The following is a 22,323-nucleotide window of genomic DNA, read 5'->3' as shown; positions in this document are numbered from 1 at the left end:
CGGCAACGCCCCCCGGTGGAGACGCTGCTGATTGGCTGGCGTGGCCGTGACGAGCCAATGGGAGGGCGGCCGGCGGCGCGCTCACCTTTAATTAACCACACCTCATTAATTAAGCGCTTGCCATCCCTCCAGCGTGGATGAGGAGCTCCTGCAGATAGCCCCCGATCGCGGCAGGGACCGGCGTCCCCGGGCTGAGCGCTCTTCGGCACTATCTGCTGCCCCATCTCCTCACCCTCTCCCAAAAAAGGAGAGGCCACTGCTTCAGCCACCAAATCCTCTGCCAAGGCTCCAACTTTTTCTGACAAGAAGAGCTGTTTGTGTTCTAAAAAAAGCCGAGTTACCATGAAAGTCCAGCCAGGCTGCAAGAGCCACATTCCAGGCACGCTTTCCTCCCTAACAGCTCTTAAAATGGTCCGAGCAGCACCAGGGGCTGTGACAGGATTTAAAGAGAATTTAGAAAACAAAATTTGGGTAAGTTTTAGCTACAGGCCAGGTTTGAGTCCCAAATCTATCACATAATAATTCAAGGGGATAGAGAACCCACCCTGAAATAAAGCAAAATCAGCTCTTCTAGTGTTTAAACCTTGGAACTTTATTTGTTTTCCTACAAAGGAACCTAAAGGTGACAAACCTAAAGGTGACAAAACTAAGTTTAGTGTCATCCTATCCGCATTACACAGGGAAAGTGAACAACCCTCTACCTGCTTCCAAGCCCCAGAGAGCCACGAGGAAGAGGAGCAGAAGCCACAGGAAAAACTACAGCCTAATGGGCCATTAAAATGCACATCACTAATTGGTACCTCAACAAGTTAGTTAAAATGTGGGATAAGGAACAGTGGGACAATTCTGGTCCAACGTGGAAGGAGGAGGTCATCCCGGCAGGGACAGCCCGGGGTGGCTGCCAGCAGCCCCTCTAGAAGCACTTGCGATGGACGATGGAGGGGCCGGACTCGTCGTACTCCTGCTTGCTGATCCACATCTGCTGGAAGGTGGAGAGGGAGGCCAGGATGGAGCCGCCGATCCACACGGAATACTTGCGCTCCGGCGGGGCGATGATCTTGATCTTCATGGTGCTGGGGGCCAGCGCCGTGATCTCCTTCTGCATGCGGTCGGCGATGCCGGGGTACATGGTGGTGCCCCCGGACAGCACGGTGTTGGCGTACAGGTCCTTCCGGATGTCCACGTCGCACTTCATGATGGAGTTGAAGGTGGTCTCGTGGATGCCGCAGGACTCCATGCCCAGGAAGGAGGGCTGGAAGATGGACTCGGGGCAGCGGAAGCGCTCGTTGCCGATGGTGATGACCTGCCCGTCGGGCAGCTCGTAGCTCTTCTCCAGCGAGGAGGAGGAGGCGGCCGTGGCCATCTCCTGCTCGAAGTCCAGCGCCACGTAGCAGAGCTTCTCCTTGATGTCCCGCACGATCTCCCGCTCGGCCGTGGTGGTGAAGCTGTAGCCCCGCTCCGTCAGGATCTTCATGAGGTAGTCGGTGAGGTCGCGGCCGGCCAGGTCGAGGCGCAGGATGGCGTGGGGCAGCGCGTAGCCCTCGTAGATGGGCACCGTGTGGGTGACGCCGTCCCCGGAGTCCATCACGATGCCGGTGGTGCGGCCGGAGGCGTAGAGGGACAGCACGGCCTGGATGGCCACGTACATGGCCGGGGTGTTGAAGGTCTCAAACATGATCTGGGTCATCTTCTCCCGGTTGGCCTTGGGGTTGAGGGGGGCCTCGGTGAGCAGCACCGGGTGCTCCTCGGGGGCCACGCGCAGCTCGTTGTAGAAGGTGTGGTGCCAGATCTTCTCCATGTCGTCCCAGTTGGTGACGATGCCGTGCTCGATGGGGTACTTGAGCGTGAGGATGCCCCTCTTGCTCTGCGCCTCGTCCCCCACGTAGCTGTCCTTCTGCCCCATGCCTACCATGACGCCCTGGTGCCGGGGCCGCCCCACGATGGAGGGGAACACGGCGCGGGGCGCGTCGTCCCCCGCGAACCCCGCCTTGCACATGCCCGAGCCGTTGTCCACCACGAGGGCAGCGATCTCCTCGTCCGCCATCCCAACCAGCCTGCAGGCAGGAAGGACAGGGAGCTGTCAGCTGCTCCCCAGGGGGAACAGAGCAGGGACAGCACAGAGCCCTGATGTGTCCCCAGGTGCTGAAGGGGTTTAATACATCAGGGAGCCCCAAGAGCAGCGCTGAAGGAGCCCCTCTCTGATGCGAGGGGCAATATGGAGGTGTCTTGTAAATTAAGCTCTGAGGGGTCTGTGGAGCAATGTAGGAAGATGCCTATTTTATCTATTTCTTCCCTCAAAATACACATAGATACATACATGTCTGAGAAGACAAGCACAGGTCTAGTGGAAGGTGTCCCTACCCACGGCAAGGAGTCAGAACGGGATCAGCTTTGAGGTCCCTTCCCACCCAAACCATCACAGGATTCTGTGATTCCCGTGCTTTTCCCAGGGACCCCCAAACACACCTCCTCACACACCTTTACCACAGACCTGAGGAAGCAAAAACACCTCAACATAAAGCCCATCCCCCCCTTTCCTCCCAGGCCCCACACCCCAAAAACCCCTCTCGAGGGCCCAAAGAGAAGCAGGGCGACCCCAAAATCCCTTCTTCGAGGGCTCAAAACAAACACTGAGCCCTCCAAGGACCCCACCAGGCGACCTCGACCCCCCGAGGGCCGGGGCAGAAGCAAGGGACCCCTAACCCGGCCCGAGCAGACACGGAGAGGGCTAACCCCACCCTCAGGGCCCGAACGCACATGGCGACCCCTACCCTTTATGACGGACCCAGTGGGGGAACCCACGCCCACCCTGAGGGCCTCAAGAGACACGCGGGGACCCCCCAAGCGATCCTTCATCCCCCTCCGAAAGCCCAAACAGACGCAGGGGGGACCCCTAGCCCTCCCTAAGAGCCGAAACAGATATGGGAGTAAACTCGTCGAGAGTCTAAACAGATCATAGGGAGTGCCCGCCCGGAGACGGGGCTGATGGGGCTCCCGGGGCCGCGCTCACCCTGTGGCTCTCCCTCAGCTCCGCGCTCCGCCCCGCGCCGCCTCCTCAGCGACTGCCTCGCGGCCGCGCCGTGCGCGCGCTTTTATACCCGCCGGAACCGGAAGCCGCCCCGGCGGCCGCGCCGTTTCATTGGCTCCCCGTGCCGTCCCCGGCGCCGCTTCCGCCGCTCCCGGAAGCGGGGCGGGCGAGGAAGGGGCGGGAGGGAAGGAGGGAGGGAGAGAGGGAAGGAAAGAGGAAGGGAGGGAGGGAGGGAAGGAGGGAGGGCAGGGGAGGAGGAGCCGAGGCGGCCGCGCAGGGACCGGCGGGACCCGCCACGGGAGGTAAGGCGGTGAAGGGTGGGAGCTTGCGGGGCCAGTGGGTCGTGGCATGGCCACCGCGTTCCTCCCTGAGGGCGCCGAGCGGCGGGTTCGGGTCCCCGCCGGCACGGGGTGGGTCTTTGGTTGAGTTGTTTACCAGCCCCCGGAGGTGTGGGTGCTGCCCGGCTCCGGCTTTAACTCTTTCCGGCGGTTCCCGCTCGGAAAAAAAGCTCTTTCCTTTTTTTTTTTTCCTGGTTTGTTAACTGAGCCGGTTAAAAATTGAAATCGAGGGGGCTGTTTAATTGAAGGGCTCGTTAAAAAATTGAAACCGAGGGGCTGTTTAATTGAAGGGCTCTCCCAAGGGGTTTAAAAGCCCTGGGTGGCTGAAGCGAGTCCTCGCCCTACCCTGGCGGGGGGAGGCACAGAAAGTGAGGGGGAGCACGAAAAACAAGGGAGAAGAGGCACAAGAACTGAGGGAGGGGACACGGAAAGCAAATGGAAGACACCATAGTTAAGGGAGAGACTCGAGAAGGAAGGGAATATCCATGCTCAGGCTCTTAAAACCTGGAATGGTGTAGTGGTTTTAGCCCTAATTCCGGGTTGTCACCTCAAACTCTGTCCTGAAATTATGGTTTAACTGTGTTCCCTGAGCAGACCACCCTCTTCTTGAGGTAAAACTGGCTGCAGACCTGCTGCCTGTCCAGCACAACAGTGATACTTGCCGAGGACTTATTTGCTGTACCCCAAATCCACCCCTCTCGAGCCTGGAGGAGGCTCAGGGGAGATCTCATCACTCTCTCTACACCTCCCTGACAGGAGGTTGTAGCCAGGTGAGGGTTGGTCTCTTCTCCCAGGAAGCAGCAGTAGGACAAGAGGGCTCGGTCTCAAGCTCTGCCAGGGCAGGTTTAGGTTGGATATCAGGAAGAAATTCTTTACAGAGAGAGTGCTCAGCATTGGAATGGGCTGCCCAGGGAGGGGGTGGATTCCCCGTCCCTGGAGGTGTTTAAGGACAGACTGGACGTGGCATCAGTGCCATGGGCTGGAAATCACGGCGGGGCTGGATCAGGGGTTGGACTGGATAACCTCGGAGGTCTTTTCCAGCCTGGCTGATTCTGTGATCGTGCCAGGCTGTGATGCAGCCCAGGACCAGCCCCGCCGTGCCCTGCCCCGCTCTCGCACCTGAGCTCCAGGAAACGCGGGCGCCGCATTCCTGGGTGTTGCCGCTGCCCCCGAGGTGTGTTTGCTCTGCGAGTCTCAGGTCATTTATTACCCTCCAGGTCCCTGAGGTGCTCCCGGTGTCCCTGTGTGCCTGCCCTGCCGAGTGTCCCCCGGGCAGGGCGGGCGACACCTCGGGTGCCACAACACCCACCAGGGTGTGGGCTGGGGGTTCCTGGGCTGCTTTCTGGTGGCTGTGGTAACACCCACGCCAGCTCGTGTGTGGAGCCGGGACAGATGGTGGGTTGTGCCTTCCCGGGGAGTCCCAGGCTCTTCCCAGCTGCCAGGTAGTGCAGGGTATTGCTCCTGACATACTAATCCACCTGATGGTGTTGCACTTGCAAGCTGAAGCCACGCCAGGTAAAAATGCAACTGCACCGGCCAGGCTTTTAATTTTCGTTGTTGCCTAGTGAAGGGTTTGCAGAGGGAAAAATGAATTTGGCGTGATTATTTAGGGAAGAGAGAGAGAGGGAGAAAAATGAGTTGGGCGCTCAGCACTTAGTACGAGAGATGCCATCTGACCATCTAGGGATGCTGGAAGTTGTCTTTCACTTTGGAAACTGATGTCTGGTAGATTATTAGTTGCTTTAGAGCAAAATTGTGCCTGCTTTGAAACATTTTTTTAGCAAAATAATCTCTTTCTTTCAGTGTGTGGCTTGAGTAGCCCCGTGCTGGCTGTAAACAGGGCAGTGGGAGGTGGCAGGAGATTGGAGCTTGTTTGTAGTTGGCTTTTCCTTTGTTTCTCCAAGCTGGCTGTATTTTGATATCAATGAACCTTGAAGGGCAGCAAGTGGGATCTGTTTAATCATCTTTTCACTCCGAGGAGAGCAGTCTTTGTCAGCAGGGCCTGTTGGTGACACAAAGTCCAAAATACACACGGTCATTTTAACGGTCGGGGATTAACGGCGCAGTTGTCTTTCCAGGATTTATCCAGAGCTGTGTTTCCAGCTGTGGTCTGTTCTGTTGGTCTTTGCTCAAGTGCTGGCTCAGCAGGTCAAAATGGCTCAGCTGGGAAAGCTCTTGGGCTCTCAGGCTGGGAAAATTGAAGGGAGGACATGGACGGGCCTTGAAACTCCAGAATCCAGAGGCAGCAGTTGCTTGGTGCTCGGTTGTCTTTGCTCGTCTCCATCTCCTTGGGAAAAATTATGCTTAAACATATTTAATTTTTAAAAGAAAGATATAAAGAAAGTATGAAGTGTCAAGGATTATGTAATGTAGTGAAAGCATAGAATAATTTAGCAATAATGGCGTGCAACAGATTCCTGCCTGGTTTTTAATATAAATACGATCAAAGCGTATCATCCTGGCTATCTCCTTTTAAGGTAGCATTTCAGGAGCACCAAACTCCACACCTAACCTTTCAAAAGAAATTATTTAGGAAGCATGGAAGGATTTTGGCCGGGCCCACGGACAAAGGCATGTCAGATAGTGTCTTTGGGGTATAGGAGGGTGAGGTCCCAGCAAATGTGTTCGGCTCGAAAATACAATTAAACAGTCTGAAAATTGAATGCAAGTTGGAGCCCGAGGCTGTTAAACATGGAGCTGATTGTTTCACGGTCTCCTGCACAGGAAAGAGCACTGGCTTTGCACTCTATTTATCCTCTTCCTGGGGAAAAGATGAAAGCATTTTATATTCATACGGACAAATATTTGTCTCTCTCTCTCAGATTCTACCCGTCTCCCAAGGTCGGGGCTTGAACCCTGCCGGATAAAGCCGGAGCCGCCCCCCTCTCTTCCCAGCCATGCGAACTGCGGGATGAAGCTGGAAGCTGTGGTGGAGCAGCTGCAGAAGCAGCAGCAGCAGCAGCCGGCCGTGCAGATGGATCCGCGGGAGCGGCGGGAGCGGCAGCTGCGGGAGGCGCAGGTGCCGTTCCCGCAGCAGCTGGCGGTGCAGCGCGCTGTCCTGGCCGCGTCCGGCCGCGCTCCGCCGGCATCGCCCGGCGCATCCCTGGCCAGAGCCCCACCTCCGCCGGGAGCCGCCCGCGCTTTCGACCAGAGCAGCATGAATTCCGAGCCCGACGAGGAGGAGGAAGAGGAGGAGGAGGAGGAAGAGGACGATGACGAGGAGGAGGAGGAGGAAGAAGGCGGTTTGGAAGGCGGCGAGCTGGATGGCGCTGACGTGCCGGGGAAGGAAAGCTGCTCTGCTCTGAAGTATTTTCGCGCTCCCAAAGTTGCCCATCCCAACCAAAGAGTGGCCTCTACCTCTAATCCTCTCCCAGCTCCAGGGCACCAGCGGGGGGGGCAGCAGGGCAAAGAAGAACAGGGTAAAGACACTACTAAGCAGCTGCATTCTGGGTCCCCGGCGGGACGCCCGAACTGGCGCTTGGACGAGCAGCTCAAACAGGTCAGTGCTAACCTTCCTTCCTCCTAAATATGAAAATTATTCAGTCAACCTGATGATGTTTTTTTAGCCCAGTGTCCTGCTGCAAGCAGTCAGAAGCGCTTTGGAGGGCAACACTTCCTTGGTGTGCTCTTCCAAGTTTATTCTTTTATAAAGAGATTTCACAAGAACTTTGCTTTACTGATCTCCAGCTGGGATAGAGGAACCCCCCAGTCTGTGAGAACCTTTGTGGGGAGGGATTTGTGGGTAATCCAAATGGAACAGCCTGATGGTGTATTCGTTTTTGGTGCAGGCACTTGCCTGCCAGCATCTAGAGTTATTTCTCATCTGACACCTAGAGCCCCTTCATGCCAGACCTCTGGGATGCTGGAACTTTGGATTTCTGGGTGGTAGTGTGGGCAGGCAGGGAAGAGTGTCCTGCCACTGATCCTGGGAGTCAGATCCTGCTTTATGTCTCCTGTGTGGGAAGGCAGAAAGAAGCCAACTTGCTGCTGCTTGGTAGGAGGTTAATTCTGTGCTTGACTGAAGAATTACTACTTCTTGTAGATGAATGCCAGAGGATCATGGAATTATTTGTTGTGTTGTAAGTGGTTATTTCAATGGTATTTCTCTGGTCTTCCCTACCTGGCTATTCCCACAAACCAGCTGGGTGTTCCTACAGCAGTGCACGTGGCAGGAACTCTGCTCAGAGTTGCCAGTGAATGACATTTGTACTGGTGGTGCTATAAAACATGCAGGGGATGCAGCAGGCAGCTATTTGCTGCTGTTTTTCTCTGTGTTTGCTTCACAAGAGGGGTTGGGTTGAGAAAAGAGAGTTGCTCAAGCTGTCGTAGGGAAATGAGGTGGGTTTGTTGGTCAAGGGGCCATTGCTTCAGAATTTACTGGATGGGAGTGGTGTAAACTTCCTCTTTCAGGGCTCTGGGTGGAGAACGGGAGGCAGGGCTCGGGTGTTAAGGGATCACTTTCTTAAAAAGCCAAATAACCTTGGCATGAGTCTGTGGTTGGTTTTATTTCTTGCTCAGCTGGTACTTCTTGCTTCTCTTGTGAGAGCCCTGCAGATCTTACTGGTGGTCCTGGGAAGGCAAATGACCACAAGACCAGCCAAAACTGGTCTTAGCTGATGTGGAGTAGAAAAAAAAAAAAGAGAAATAAAACACTATTCTACAATTGGCATAGTGTGCACTAATGCTGCTCCAGTCCTTTGGCCCAACCCTGCACTAATCCAGTATTTTGGGAGGAGATCGCAGCTTAGTCTGCTTTCAGGCCAGTTTATTCTGGGAGCTAAAGTGCACAAATCTGCACCAGGAAAAACTTAAAAGAAAAACTCTTACTGTTAATCTGATTTACTGCTGGGGAGGCAGACAGGAAAGGAAGGAATTGGAGAAATTCATGGACATCGAGTTAAGGAGCAGATTATAAAGGAATAGCATGGGTGTGCCATGCTACAGCAGTTCTGGATGGTGGGAAAACAGGGCAGGGAGTGGGTAGGTCCACATGTTATCCCCAGATATTGTCTCCTGGCACAGCCACTGGAGATGGAGTGTCTTAGATCCATAGTTGTCCTGGTGAATGATGTGATTAAGGCTGGATGTTGTGCCCACAAGGCCAGTTGAAGTGCCCAGTATTGGTGATGCTGGTGCAGAAATACTCCCCTTGGGCAGGGCAAACACTGCACATCGACTTGTTTGCACTCCCCAGCGGAGCCTGCATTCCAGGCAGGAAAAACTGAACTGCTGAATCCCAGTTTAGAGCTGGGCAGCAGGGGATGCACAGGGAATAAAGCAGGGTGGCTGGCATGGCAGGAAAGGGGGAGAGTTGTGTGGAGGAACTGTGGACTGGCCACTTAATGCTCAACACTCACGCTGCCTCACTTGAAACTTTCAATTTCCAAGGCATATTTTAAAGATACTTGGATTTTATCTTTGCCCTTTGTCCAAAATGGTTGTGTTGGGCAGCAAACCTAGAATAAAACACAGAAGCGCCTGCGTTCTCCAGTTTGCTTCCAAAAGATTCCTGAACTAGTCTTTTTTCTAGCTTCACTTTTGCTGGAGGCTAATCACCAATCCTACTCCCAGCTCTGGGAGTATTCCCAGCTTGCATAATGGCTGGTGCCTGTGAAAAAGTGGGGAAAAGTCACTTTATTTCTTCTTTCAAGTGGGGCTCGTTCTTCTGAAAGCCATACCTTGGAGAAAAATGCCCCTTGGAAGTTTAAGGCTACGATTGCCTGTAGCAGCTGTGACATGGAGATGGCAGAAAGATGGAAGCCACCGGGAAAATGAAGCCACTTGTGTTGGGCCCCGGGACAGCCAAGTAAATAATTGTAGGACAAGCCGGCAGACAAAAGAGCTGGCTCAGCTTATGGCACAAGGGGCGGTGGGGATCTTGTCAGCACAGAACAACAAGGGAGTGGAGGTGCTTGTCAGGGGAATTGCAGTCCTGAAAGAATAGCTGAGGGGGGAGTGTGCTCAGCCTCGCTCCTCCGACCTGCTGGAATCCCCTGAAATCCATCACAGCTCCCACCGCCGCACTGGAAAAGGGTGCTGGGGGCTGCCTGTCTGAAGAAAAACGAGGATTTAGTTCCACAGGTGCAAATGTCGTTTTGGTGGGTGGTTGGGTGTTGGGTCCTCGTCCCGTGGGTGCTCACGACACTCGGCGATCCCTCTGGTTTCCTGGAAGAGCCGTGTAGGAAAGGCAGGAGCACAGCCACTGGCTCGGTGCTGCCGGCTCCCTTCCCACCCGGGGCTGGTGTGCAGCACCAGCACGAGCAGTTTTGTCACTACAGCACACACATTCCTGCATGGAATGTAGAAATAAAGCCAAAGCTTCCAGGCATCGGCTGTTACTTCTTGCGCCTTCTTCCATGCAGCAAGGGAAGTGTCCATAAAGCAGCCAACAGACTTCCAGGGAGTGGCCTGTGGTCTGGTTTTTGGGGATGTCTCACAGTAGATTCTCAGAAATCACCAGTCACTCCTGAAAATCCTGACCTAACTTTTACAAAGGTCACGGTGTTTATTAAGATAAGTCAGCTTAAAATAATTACCGTGCTTTTGCTCCAGGGTCCAGGAATGAGTGGCTGGGATTCCATAACCTTAAGTATGTGCCTCAAGTGGTGTGTGTGGAGGTATTGCTCAGGAGATACTCGTTAATCCAGGCAGGGGGAAGGTCCCAGGAATAAAAAAGTGGCATTTCACACTGTGCTTTTTGCCTGGTGGTTATTTCAGATATCCAGGGCCTGACTCAAGGTTGGATTTTTAGCTCCCTTTGTGTGTCACTGGATATTTTTCCTTTTGTGATGGAGTGGGAGGAGATTCTTCATGCATAGCTAATATTAAATATTCAGTTTCTCTTTTGCTCTAAGGACAGATCTGAATTCTTAAATTGCCAGTTGCTGCTTCTCTTGAAATTCGTGGTTTAGGTTCAGAGAATTTCCCCAGGTCTTCATCTCCAGAAACAATTCCATAGGTGTGTTACATTGCAGTGGCTGTGCTGCATCTGGAGGCAGCAAAGTGAGCTCATTTATATCCTGAGCTTCATTTTAGGATTTATTCAGGTGCTAAACTTATCTATAGGAATAGTGGCAGCTCATCTCCTTCAGTGCCAATTTATAGGAATTCAAACTGATGCTGGAGACAGGAGGTGGTAAGAGCTGGAATGTGTGGCTTTCTTGCACTTGTGTTTTTCTCATTTTGGGGTAAATCAGTGACTCTCAGTGCAGCAGTGAGAATTTCTCTTCCCACCCCAGGTTTTAGATGATTCCTCTGAGTATTTGTGAATAGGAGTCATTCACAAAGAGTCCAGCTTTTCCTTAAGGATGAGGAAGCAGATTCCTGTTTGGCAGAGAATTGTGTTGGTGCCACAGCTGCCAGGTCATGGGAACACATGAGCGAAACTTAATAAAAAAAGGCAGTTAATCAGTTTAACTTCAGCCCATTCCTTTTCTTTCCTTCCCCATCCTCCCTGCCATTCCTGAAATCACTAAAATGTTTTCAAAGCCTGTCTTTGAAGCTCGTGGATGTTGAATTGAGCTCTGTTATTAGTAAGGCTGGGAAGGGTTGATTCCAGTTCCAGCAGAGCTTGTGCAGGCAGTAATTATAACTTGGCTCCCTGTGCTTGAGAACTTGCAGCTCAGGGCAGCAGCCCTGATCTTATCGGCGTTTTGTAGTACAACAGTTTTCTTTATAATAGCATCTGTTTCACTTCCTAAGGCTTAACTCTACCCACAAAAGGAATTTCTGTGGATTCTCTGATAATCCTGAAATTGCTGCCCCTGTACCTTTCCATTGACTCAGTGCTTTCAGTCCACCCATGGGGTAGGGGAGGGGTTTTCTTGTTCAGCCTCACCCCTAAGTGGATATTTCGATATTTCAGCAGATTCGTGGCCTAAAGCCTCTGTCCAAACTGAAGCTCTGTAGCAAGGAGGTGCAGAAGGAGTTCGACTTTCACACCAGAAGTTTTTATTCTCCTTGTTTGGAAGGTTTTTGTCCTCCAAAGAATGAGCTGGGCGAGGCAGGGAGGTGTTTGTCATCTCCTCCTCTGTCTGCTCGGCAATTCAGGGTTAACTCTGGGTCTTGAATGTGGGATTGGAAACCAAAATTGCTCTGGACATCTGAGCTCCCCTCTAATAAGATATTCCAGGTGGTTAGGGAGTAATCCTAAAATAGGTGCAGATATAATTGCTCCTGAAGCCAGGCCTGCAGCCTCTCGGGGAGGGGCAGCCCAGGGCGCTCTGGTGGCCTCTGAGGTGTCTGTGGCACGGGGAAGACTCCATGGCTCTGCCAGCAGCTTGTGAAGGTGGCCAACCCTTCCTGACACCTCTGCCTTCCCTCTCAGCCTTTGCATCAGGGGTTTGAGCACATCCAGTGCCACCTCTACCACCTTTGTCTGTGAGAAACCAGGGAAATTCTTGGCCGTGGTAATGCAAGGGCTGTTTGTCAAACATCAGCGAATTCCCTGGATTTGGGTGGGGGGAGAGGCAGGACCCTCCCCAGGGAACGACCTACCTCCCTGAGCAGTGTTTTTTCCTTCCTGCTATTATTGCCTGGCTTATACAAAGGTCTTTTAATGACTTGTGAGGATATATTGATTTCTCAGGTTCCTGCCGTTCCTACAGAGGAGGCTGCTCAGCATAGGGTCACTTTTTGTTTTCCAAGCAGGAATGGAAAGGAAGCTTGATCCAAAGCTCCTGCTGAGCTCTCTTGCTGGGCAGAATGGAGCTTATTCTGCATTTGGAACACCTCTGGAGCTCTTTAGTGATTTACCTGTCCCAGCTGTGCTCGAGTTGCCGTTTGAACCGCCACCAGTATTTGGTGTCTTTGGTTGTAGCCTTGGCACGGCCCCAAAAGTTTTGGTGAGTGGAATAGTCCCTCCAGATCCAAGCTGAGGCCTGGGAAAGGGCCTGTTGGCGCTTGTGCTCTCTGTTCTCTGGATAAACACATCTTTATTCCTGCTGCTGAGCTGACATTCCGTGCTAGCCTGAGGCTTTGCCAGCTCTGCTCCCCAAACCAAATCTGTGCTCTGTCCCCACATTTCCACAGCCCACCCTTGCACTGAGGTGGGTGAGGAACCCTCTCCTTATCTCCTCTGATAGCTTAATGTGGAAAGTGGAAGCTGGCTTTAAACCTGTCCAGCTACTACAGGAGGAAATGCTAATACTGTCCCTCACGCTGGATCACTCCGTGTCATGCCAGGTGATATCCATCTCTCCTGATTTTCTGGACATATGGCCAAACACTGATGGCTTCAGCTCACTTTAAGCTCCTTTTCATCACTGAGGTGTGGGGGAGCATTACTCCTGTGCTCTCCACAATCTCAGGATGGAGCTATGGGAAGTAGAGTGCGTATATTCTACTTACTCTCTGCAACAAACCTTGTCATTCTCTTCTAATTACCCTTTTTCTTCATAGAGAACCAGTAAAACTTGTTCTGTTTAACTTTTAAACCTCTGAAGAGTCTTTAATCCCTTTAAAAGTTTTATTTCTGGAAATTATACCAAGTTCAAACCCACTGGCAGGAGTGAATTATCTCCTTTAAGCCCACTTCTTTCTTGTCCCTGTCCTCAAACACAGCGGATTGAGCTCTCGACCAAAATTCCCTATGGGAGCAAGTGGCTTGCTTCTTGGAGCACCTATTTTAACACCACAAGCAGCATTGCAGTCTGGATCTATAGCCAAATCCAAACTTGGGAAGGAAACAGCCTAAGAAAAGGGTCAGAAAACTGAAAACCTTTGCAAATCTTTTTGCCTTGGAGTGTGTAAAGTTGAGGGTGGGAAATATCTGCTGCCTCCTTCTTTCCCTTCCACTGTCTTATTCTGAGTGTTGGCTTAGGTTGGATCCAAGTTAAGAGTCGGTGGAGTTTTAGGAGCAGCTGGATGTTTCCATAATTAGCCAAAAACCTGTGGTTTTAATCTCTGCTGGAGAGGGAGACTCCAGGAGAAAGGACACATGGATGAATCCTCCTGTGAACAAAACCAGTCTTCAGATATCTTCCTACAGAGAGAGGGCCGGGAATTGATCTGCCGTAATAAACAGCTGACATAACAGAAGTGGCAATAATCCCCCATTAAATATCTTTCAGCTGATGGGACTCACTGGATAATTGACTTTCCAGCAGGAATTACTGGCTCAAACTAAATCAGCAGGCATTAGGGCAGCTCACTGCAGTGTGTTTGAAAGGGGGAAACGGAGCTTTGCCCGGCCTTGACGAGAGCTATTCATCTTTGTAATTCAATGTGTGTGTCACAGCCAGATGACTCCAAGATTTCGGATATTGGAGCACCTCCCTGATTCCCATGGGGTGGTTTTGGGGGGTGCTGAAACCTCATGCTGTCTTTTCTGTCTTTGTGTTTATCAGGACAGGGCAGTCGAACCTACCTGGCCAGGTGGGTCTGGCTCTTCTCTTTCCTTGAGTGGCTCTGCAGCAACTGCAGTACTGGAGCTTTATGGAGTCTTTTAAAGATGCTTGGCCATATTTCACAATCATCCTGGTCCTGCCATACAGCTGGAGCTGCTGGTTTCCAGCCCTTGGTGGTCATTCCAGAACAATGATTTACCAAGTGGAATAGGCCTAACTGGAGTAATCCTTTTAATGTCTAAGAATGAGCCTTAATCCAGCAAAGCTGAGCTTTCCATTTCTGTGGGGAAAATCCACATCCTTCCAGGAGTAAGGGTCCTGGGTTGGCAAGCAGCTTTCAGGGGATTATTTCCCTCTTTCTGGTCTTAGGCTTGTAGGCAAGCATGGTGGGGGGTAGCAGGGCTTTTTCCAAGTGTATGGAGTGTCATGTGGAGAACGGAAAGGAAGGATGCCAGGGGAGTTCTGGGGTGTGCTCTTGGAAAAAAGATGAGACATGGGGAGCAAAAGCATCATCTTTCCAGGTGTTGGACTTTATTACAGCAGAGCACCTGCTGGAGGGGAGTTATTCTCCTTAGGAAATGAAGGAATGTGGCTGTTGGAGGTGTTGAGGACTTCCCTCTAGAAAGGTTTTCCCTGGCATCAAGTCAACACTTTGGAAATAATTTCTGTGGTGGGGGGAAAAAAGCCTTAGAGCTGGAAAACTTACCTTCAGCAGCTGCCTGGAAGGCAAGATGCCCCTTCCCATTTTGTGTGAGTGTCAGAGATTCCAGGAAAACAGGCTGTGACAAATACACAAATGCCCCCCATCTTTCTTGTCATCCTGGTCTAAGCCAGCAGCTGCTTTTGCGCATTTTTGTGCCCCCAGATACACATTGCTAGCTTTCTGGAATTGTCCACAAATTCCCTGGGAATCCTTTCATCCTTTCATTTCTCTCTCCCTAGAACGGCAGCGTGACCTGGAGTGACGATGGTGATGGATGCCGAGGAAGAGAAATCTCACGAGACTTTGCCAAGGTCAGTCTGATCAGGAGGATTTTGAGGAAGGGGTAACTTGGGGGAATTCTCCCCCTGATCCATGACAGGGGGTGACTGTAGAGCCCTCACTATTTATTGCTCTATGGTGAATTTGTAAGAAATATGTTTAGTCCTGCAGCTCCGCCTACAAACCTGCTATTTCGAGCTATTTTGTTGCCTTTGGTCACTGGATTATAGTTGGAAGTAAGAGTTAATAACCAGGCTTTTGAATTTTAAAATTTTAGTCTGTGCTCTCTCCATCTGTAAGGAGAATATTTTGTTTCTGAAAGCTGCTTAGTCCTGTGCTCATAGATTTGAATGTGGCATCTGTGGGTCACACCAGCTGCAGGAATTCATTTTAAACTGAGCTGGCCCTTTCTGCTGGGGCACATAATTGTTCTGCAAACACACTGGGGTGTTCTCTTCCCAGAGCTGGGTGAGAAAGGAGTGATTCCCAGGAAAAGAGCCCAAAAAGCCCCCTCTTCTTTGGACTAGATGAATACCAAGTAGCTTGCAGCACCTATGGGGAGGCTGAAATATGTATTTCCCAAGGAATCTTTGCTTTTCCATTGAAGTGCTCCACAAGAGTAGCTACAACCAACAAAAAAAAATTCCTGGGGGTGTTGCAGGGTTGTTTCTCAATGCAAACAAGAAAAGGAATTAAATTCTTCATGTGCAGCATTGTCTTCTGTCTTGTTCTGTATCCCCCTGGACCTCAGTGAGAGCCTCACTTCAGCCCTTCCAGCCCGTCGCTTTTTGGCCTCACAGGGCTCTTGATAGGTGAATATTAGATTTTTTTCTATTCCAGAAGTGGTTGTAAGATAACACTCGTGTCTGCCCCTTCTGAAAAATCGGGGGATAATGCTCACATGTAGTTCCTCTCTTTTGGAATACAGTGTCTGTGGAACTTTATTTTAATTGCTTGGAGGTTTTAAGCCCTTTGGTAAAAATTATTTCTGCAGCAACTTGATTCTAGGGTGGTTCCTGATATTTTTGAAGGCTTTTGGTTTGTTTAGAGGAGCCTTCCCTTACAGGCACTAATAGTTACAGGAAAGCTCTGCTCTTTCATCTCCTCCTTCAAGGCACTTGGAGTTTAGCACTTACGTGACAATCCGTGAAGGAGGGAATTGTGAGTTTAGGAGGCACTGCAGAGAAGTTTTACCTCTCTGGTGCCACAAAGGTACCACTGGTCTGCCCCAAACCCCTGTCACCTTCCTGTTGGTTGTCTCCTCTTCCCTTCCAACTTGCCTTCGTAGTTTCTGTCCCCTTTTCTTCCTGGTGGCTTCAAACCCTACTCTCCAGTTGTGCTGTTAACTGAGGTGAAGGCTGGGATTTGATGATCTTGGAGGTCTTTTCCAACCTTAATGATTCAGGAAATCCTCTTTCCTTTGGGATGCCAGTCTCTGTGCCTGGATGAGTTCCTGAGGGGCTGAGCAAGGCAGGGTATGGTGAGGGTCCTCAGTGTGTCGCTGCAGCCCTGGCCACAAAGTTGCTCAGGAATCTCTACCTGTTTTTTCTTTCACCCCTCCAGTGCAAACACCAGAAGAAGCCAATATCACTTTATTTTCTCATTGTGGATTGTACCTTTATTTTTATTTGTTTTCCCCCCAGCTCTATGAACTGGATAGTGATCCTGAGCGGAAAGAGTTCCTGGATGACCTCTTCATTTTCATGCAGAAGAGGGGTGAGTGAGCATTTGTTTCAACTCAATCAGTAAAATAGGGCAGGGGAGTGAATTCTCCCCTCCTGAGTTTGAAAGAACAAATCCAGGCCTTGAACTGGCAGATCAGGTGGAAGAGCAGAGCCGAGGCTTGAGATATTTCCCTTGAGAGATGAGGAATGCAGTAGGAAAGATCTCCTGCTCTATAACTTAATTCCACAGGCACTATTTCTTTACCCTCCTACCCAGTACTGATGATGTCCCTGCACTGAAGGTCCCCAGATCTCTGAGGACTTTTGAAGAAAGGCAGAGCAGCACTGAGAACCCTCTGGTCTCCCTTTCAGTTGTCGTGTCTCGTGTTTGATTTCGGTGATGTGTGTGAATGCCTTCTCAGTCATTGCCACTGCTGTGACATGCCAGCTGGGGACTGGGAAAATAGACACCAAGCCACCTTTTCCTGTGGATTCCCAGTGTGTCAGCTTTCCAGTTAGGAATTCTGTGTAACAGAGTGGGGATGCTGTGTGATGACCCACAAGGCTCTTTCTGTCCCCTAGTTACCAAAATTCAGTTCCCATTGCAAAAACTGTTCATAATTAAAATGCGTTCACATGCGGGGTATGGTATAAAATATTCCTCTCCGAACATTTGTGGTGCTCTCTTCTTATCCCTCCAAGGGTGCCAGCTGTCTTTTGAACTCTGCATCTTCAGATCTGTCCCTCCAGCAGACTGGATCACAAGTGAAGGGAGGGCTGTCCAAAAGTGCTCTTCATATCTTATGTGCATTTCTCCTGCCCTGTAGCTGACCTGTGTGGATTTCCCTCTCCAGCAGTTTGAAGTTATGCTTACAAGTTATTAAAAATTAAGAGCTGGGGTTTTTGCTGATATTTTTGGCTTTCATGTACAGAGGCACAACCAGGATTAATTAATTCTCTTGCAAATGTTAACCTGAGCTCACTTGTTCAGGTAAGGGCTGGTGTCTGAGAGACAGGACAACAATCTGCAGGGTGTGATTGGCAGCAACAGAAACCCCCAGATGCCTGGAGAGAAATCTGCTTAATACTTCAGTGTCTCCTTCCTATTCCCTTTTAATTATTTATAATTGACACGTTCCCAGAGCCAGGGCTGAGCTGGTCACCAGCTGGTTGCTGGAGGAGTTTAGCTTTTAATCAGCTGGGTATTTCCAAGTGTATTTGTTTCCTGGAGACTCCCTTGTTTTCCTGCTTGCTGGTAGGCTGATAATGAAATGGAAGAGCTCTGCACCCATGGGGAAGAAATGCCGAGAGCCCTCTGCCAGAGGGGCTGGAAAGGTTTGGCCCTGCTCTGGGGGACTGGCTTGAACTCAGGGTACATAAGGCAAGTGTGGGCCTACTTTATATGTGGGCACCCCTAAAATAAATAGGCAGAAGGACTCCGGGGAGCCAAGTTCCCTCAGGTTGATGGGAGATCTAGACAGTATGTGCTGAGCTGTGGGAGGTGGCTTCTCCTCTGTCCTTAATCTGAGCTGCTGTGTCTTCAGCAGAGGAAATATTTTGACTTGATACAGGTTTTTTAAGAGCTGTGTGTCCACTTTCCCCATTCCTGCTCTTCCCAGGGTTTTGGTTTTCTAGTGAGCAGGTGGACATACCCACTGTGTCCTGTTTCAAGAGCTTAGCAGCAGAATTATCATGGAATAATGATAAGGATTCAGGCCTCATTTCTCCTCCCCGTGCTTTATGTGCCAACAAACATCCTAACCCAAGGCTGCACAGCTTCCTTGGTCTGAGAGAGCTCCCCCCCAAATTTGGCTCCAATGTGGGCTCCTTGCACCTGAGAGCAAAGTGCTTTGTTTCTTAGCTGGTACGTGTGAAGAGCTGCTTAATTTGCACCTCGTGTCTGAAGGGGATGGAAAGCAGCTCTGCCAATAAAAACATTGCTGCTGTAAAAACAGGGATTTGCTGTTGTCCAGGAGGAGCCAGAGAAGCGCCAGCCCTTGTTTGGGGCTGATGGATTTGGGGCACAGATCACAAACTGACGCTGAAGCAAAGCAAGCCTGATGTGAAAGATAAATGAGAGATTTCACAGGAGCTACCAAGGAGCTGGAGGGATGAAAAGGTTTGGTTGTTGGTGCTGCTTTAGGAATGTATCTCGAAATGGGAAGCCATGAAACAGCCTTAATGCAGATCAAATGTGCAGGTCTCCTCTGCCTCTGAGCACAGCAGGTTGTCGCTGAATGACTGCAGCTGCAAGTGATAAAATGGCCCTTCAGCAGCAATAATGATGGAAGAGGGAGATGAGAGGGAAGCTGTAACTCTTCCTTTGTTGGGTGTTTTATTCCTTGGATGTGTTTAGGGGAATGGGTCCCACCATGGCTGTGATTGAGGGGGCAGGTGGGGAGAGGCTGAAGGGAGTGATTGGTGTGCAGGACTGGCTTCAAAGCACTGCTGGGACATGTATCCTCACTTCCACCTTCCCTTTCCTCACTTCTCCCACAGTCTCACAGCAAAGGCTGTCTTTTCCTGGCACTGAGAAGGGATAAACAGCTTCAGTAGTGCCTTCCCTCCATTTCCATTGCTCATCTGCTGTCTTGTGACACGCTGAGCTTTCAGGTTTGGTTTTCAGAGCTGTATTTGGTACTGAGGTCCTGGCACAGGTTGCCCAGAGAAGCTGTGGCTGCCCCGTCCCTGGAAGTGTCCAAGGCCAGATTGGACAGGGCTTGGAGCAACCTGGGCTAGTGGAAGGTGTCCCTGCCCGTGGCAGGGGGTGAGACTGGATGGGCTTTAAGGTCCTTCCAACCCAAACCTGATGTATTTGTAATGTCCTGCTGCATGAGGGCATGGACTGAGGATTCCCTGTCAGTGCACTGTGGAGAGAGTTGCATCACAGGCACGGAAGCTGGATTTGTTCCACCTGCCTCTGAAGACACTGCAGGCAGGAGCAGTTTCATAAGTGCCCTTAAGTGCCTCTGTTCCCATAACTCAGGGTATCTTGTGTTCCCACATCTTTTGTATTAACTGAAATACTTTTATTACAGAAATGTCTATAGCCAGATGGGCAAGTTCATTTACTCAGCTCAGACTTGGCATCTTCCACTTCGGAGCAGTGGGATTGTTACACCCCTGGAAGGATCAGTGTTCGTGCAAGACATTCCTCTAGAGAAAAGCTTTGCTGGGGAAGAGCTCTGAGTGCGTGCCGTGGTGGATTAGGAAAGGCTCCTTTCCAGGGAAGCTGCTTTGTTCATTTGAAGTCCTGCCTTTGTGAAACCCTCATAAAATGTCTCCGATTGTACAGCTCTACTAATTCTGTTCAAGGTTCCTGTGTGACCTTGGTTTTCCCAGATGGCTTGACCATTCTGGTGCTTGATGTGTACATACATAGAAGGGGCTTTGTAAGCCTGACCGTGTGGTTTTAATGTTTTCCTGCTGTTGTGTGCTCCGGCTGGGCACTTTGGATGTGGAAATACAACTAATCCAGGGGACTGACAGCAGCATTTACTGATGGATTCTTTTTTCTCTAGGCCAAGTGGTTGTTTATGCAATGTTTGTTTAGGGAATACGCTTCATTCTTCCACTGATTCAATTTTCCAGGTGTCTTCTTTTGATCCTCTGGAGATATTTTTGACTCTGAATTAAGCAATGTAGTTCTCTAAATGAGACATCAATAGACATAAATTCTCAGCGTCCTTTGCTCGTGCTACCTGCTCAGTGCTGCAGCAAATGCTTCCCTAAATAGCAGGTGATGCTCTGCAGTGGAAAATTCCCACTTGAAGCACTGCATAGGTTTCTTCTGGATGGCCCCAATGAACCAGGAAAAGTGATTTTTCCCCTCTCAAACCCTTTGATTTGTACAAAACTACATCTCTGCCTCCTGTACTTCCCTCAAGAGCCTCTTTGGTCACCTGTTCTGACATGGAGTGACCTGTGTCTTGTGCAAGTGGAATGCAGTGGCGATCCGTAAAATATTTTAGGTTTTTCCTTTCTGCTGTTTGAAACAATGGGTTTTCCTTAATTTGTAGAGGGAACTGCCATTCAGGTAACATTCCTCCATTCTTTAAATGGCTGGAGCTCAGTGGCTGGGAACAGAATCCACCACTCCATGTACTTACACACCTGGAAGAGATGGTAGGATTTAAAACAAGCACAAAGCCGAGTGCCTGGGCGCTCCAAGCAACATGAACCCAGCTCCTCTGGGAAGGAGACTCATCCCTGAAGCAGGGTTCCCTCTAGCATCCCAAAAATGTTGTAGAGAATATCTTGATGATCAACCTTAAGTTGGTGACTAAGCCTCCACCACAAATTGATATTTTGGGGAGTTTACCTGCAAATTCCAATAATTTAGGAACAGTTAACAGCAGGTCTTTCCCATAAAACCCAGATTTTTCTCCCTGCTTTTTATACATCAAAACATTCATTACAAGCAGACATCACAGGTTTTTTCTCTAATTTGAAAAAAGCCTGTAAGCTTCCCTCTGGAAAGACCTATAAAAAATCTTTTCTGGGAAAATAAACATTTCAGTTCAAATAATTAATTATCCCTCGGTTTAAAGCTGATGAAAGTGGTGTTTTAGAGTGAATATCGCTGTAGCTCCAAAGGAAAATCATACTGGAAGCTGCGGCTGTAATTAATGGGAAAAGAGTGTGAGGAGTTTGCTTGGTTCTGGCTTACAGGAGATTTAAGTTTAGTCAGGGTGAGGAATGTTTGAGCAGCTGAAATCTTTGATTGTGAACTGGGTCGGCACTGGGCAGGGTGCAGAGGAAATTAATTTGCTGTTTATTGAGTGTTGTTGCTTGGCATCCGCCTTTCTGCAGCTTATTCAGGTGATTCCACCTGCTGTAGCTGAGGATCTCAGTCTCAGGAGCTCCTGTCTGGGTGTACAGAACTGAGTGATGGAGTCAGAGGCTTTTTTTTCTCGCCACCCCTGCAGACTGAGGTGCTGAATTTTGTCACCTTCCTCCAGCACCCCAAAACTGGATGTTTGTGTCTCAAACCCTGCTCTTCTCAAGTCCTGTCTTACATTGATACTTCCTCTTCCCCCCCTGAAATTTAACATCACTTTTTTTAAATGATTAGTGAACTCCTGCAGAAGTGGCTCAGCCATCAAGAGATGACCCTGCAGATATCCAAGTGTATTTCTACCTCTCCTTGCCTGGAGAAGAAGAGTTTTATCCCTGTGTTTTCCGAGGTCGTACGTATGGAAACCCACCAATCGTTGCGCAGGGGTTCAACATCTGGTGAAGAAATTGGTACCGTGGAATTTATTGGACCCAGCTGGGTACAGGAGGACAAATCTCCATGGGATCTCTCTTCCAGGGGAAGGTTAATGTGGCTGGAAGCCTTGGCTAATGTGAGCAGGGCACTGGATGCCAGTTCAGGAGCTGAAATCTGATAAGGGGCTGCCGAAATTCGATAAGGGGCTGCTGTCAGCCCCACTCAGGGAGGAAGGAGGGACTGATGGCTTTGAAGGGGTGCAGATAAGAAGTGGCCCCCTGTCAAATAGAGCATGATTGATTACCCTCTATCCTGGCTCCTGCTTGGATAGGAGTGTCTAATGGGCTGCAGGCTCCAGATCAGGTAGTGACATTCCTGTTGGGAGGTGGGAATGCCGTGCCTGGAGAGGTGGGAGATCAGCTGTGTGGCACAGTGGGGAGGAGAGAGGTGCTTTCCCTTCTGGATCCCTTTGCTTTTCACTGTAACGCTGAGTGAGCCAAACCAACAAACAAAACCCGGGCAGCTGGGGTGGCTGAAGCCCCAGCTTTGCCTGAAGCCAGCCAGGATTTGTCCTTGGAGAGGTATCCGAGCAAACCAGGAGTTGAGGCAGCGCAGGGTTCAAGTTGATTTGCTCATGTTCATCGCTGTAGAAGCTGAATTTTCCCTCTCTGTTTAGCCTGGGAGATCATAGACACCAAATAATTACTCTGCCTCCCTTCAAAGAAACATGAAGTTCTCATCAAGACTTGGTTC

General features: G+C 50.3%; 2 protein-coding genes across 3 annotated transcripts in view; one reads left to right on the top strand and one right to left on the bottom strand.

The window, feature by feature from the left end:
• Window positions 1-568: 568 nt before the first annotated feature.
• LOC126636672 (actin, cytoplasmic type 5) lies at window positions 569-3,103 on the bottom strand. The gene is made up of 2 exons (XM_050309100.1): window positions 3,011-3,103; window positions 569-2,054 (listed from the first exon to the last, which is right to left on the bottom strand). The coding sequence occupies exon 2, from the start codon at window positions 2,042-2,044 to the stop codon at window positions 914-916; it is 1,131 nt and encodes a 376-aa protein (XP_050165057.1). The 5' UTR covers window positions 2,045-2,054; window positions 3,011-3,103; the 3' UTR covers window positions 569-913.
• Window positions 3,104-3,277: 174 nt separating this feature from the next.
• The window catches only part of ARID3B (AT-rich interaction domain 3B), a 32,114-nt gene continuing 13,068 nt past the window's right edge, over window positions 3,278-22,323 (top strand). Inside the window, exons 1-4 of one of the 2 annotated variants that reach the window (XM_050309076.1) lie at window positions 3,278-3,330; window positions 6,189-6,865; window positions 14,655-14,726; window positions 16,338-16,410. In XM_050309076.1, coding sequence (XP_050165033.1) covers window positions 6,278-6,865; window positions 14,655-14,726; window positions 16,338-16,410 — 733 coding nt within the window. In that variant the 5' untranslated portion in view covers window positions 3,278-3,330; window positions 6,189-6,277. Of the gene's footprint in view, window positions 3,331-6,172; window positions 6,866-14,654; window positions 14,727-16,337; window positions 16,411-22,323 lie in introns of those variants that run through there. The other variant, XM_050309077.1, reaches the window with a different exon arrangement.

The sequence above is a fragment of the Myiozetetes cayanensis genome, unplaced genomic scaffold (assembly GCF_022539395.1).
Source record: "Myiozetetes cayanensis isolate MyiCay16 unplaced genomic scaffold, myiCay2020 scf14, whole genome shotgun sequence".
Lineage (NCBI taxonomy): Eukaryota > Metazoa > Chordata > Aves > Passeriformes > Tyrannidae > Myiozetetes > Myiozetetes cayanensis.
This window is presented reverse-complemented; position numbering and strand designations above follow the sequence as displayed.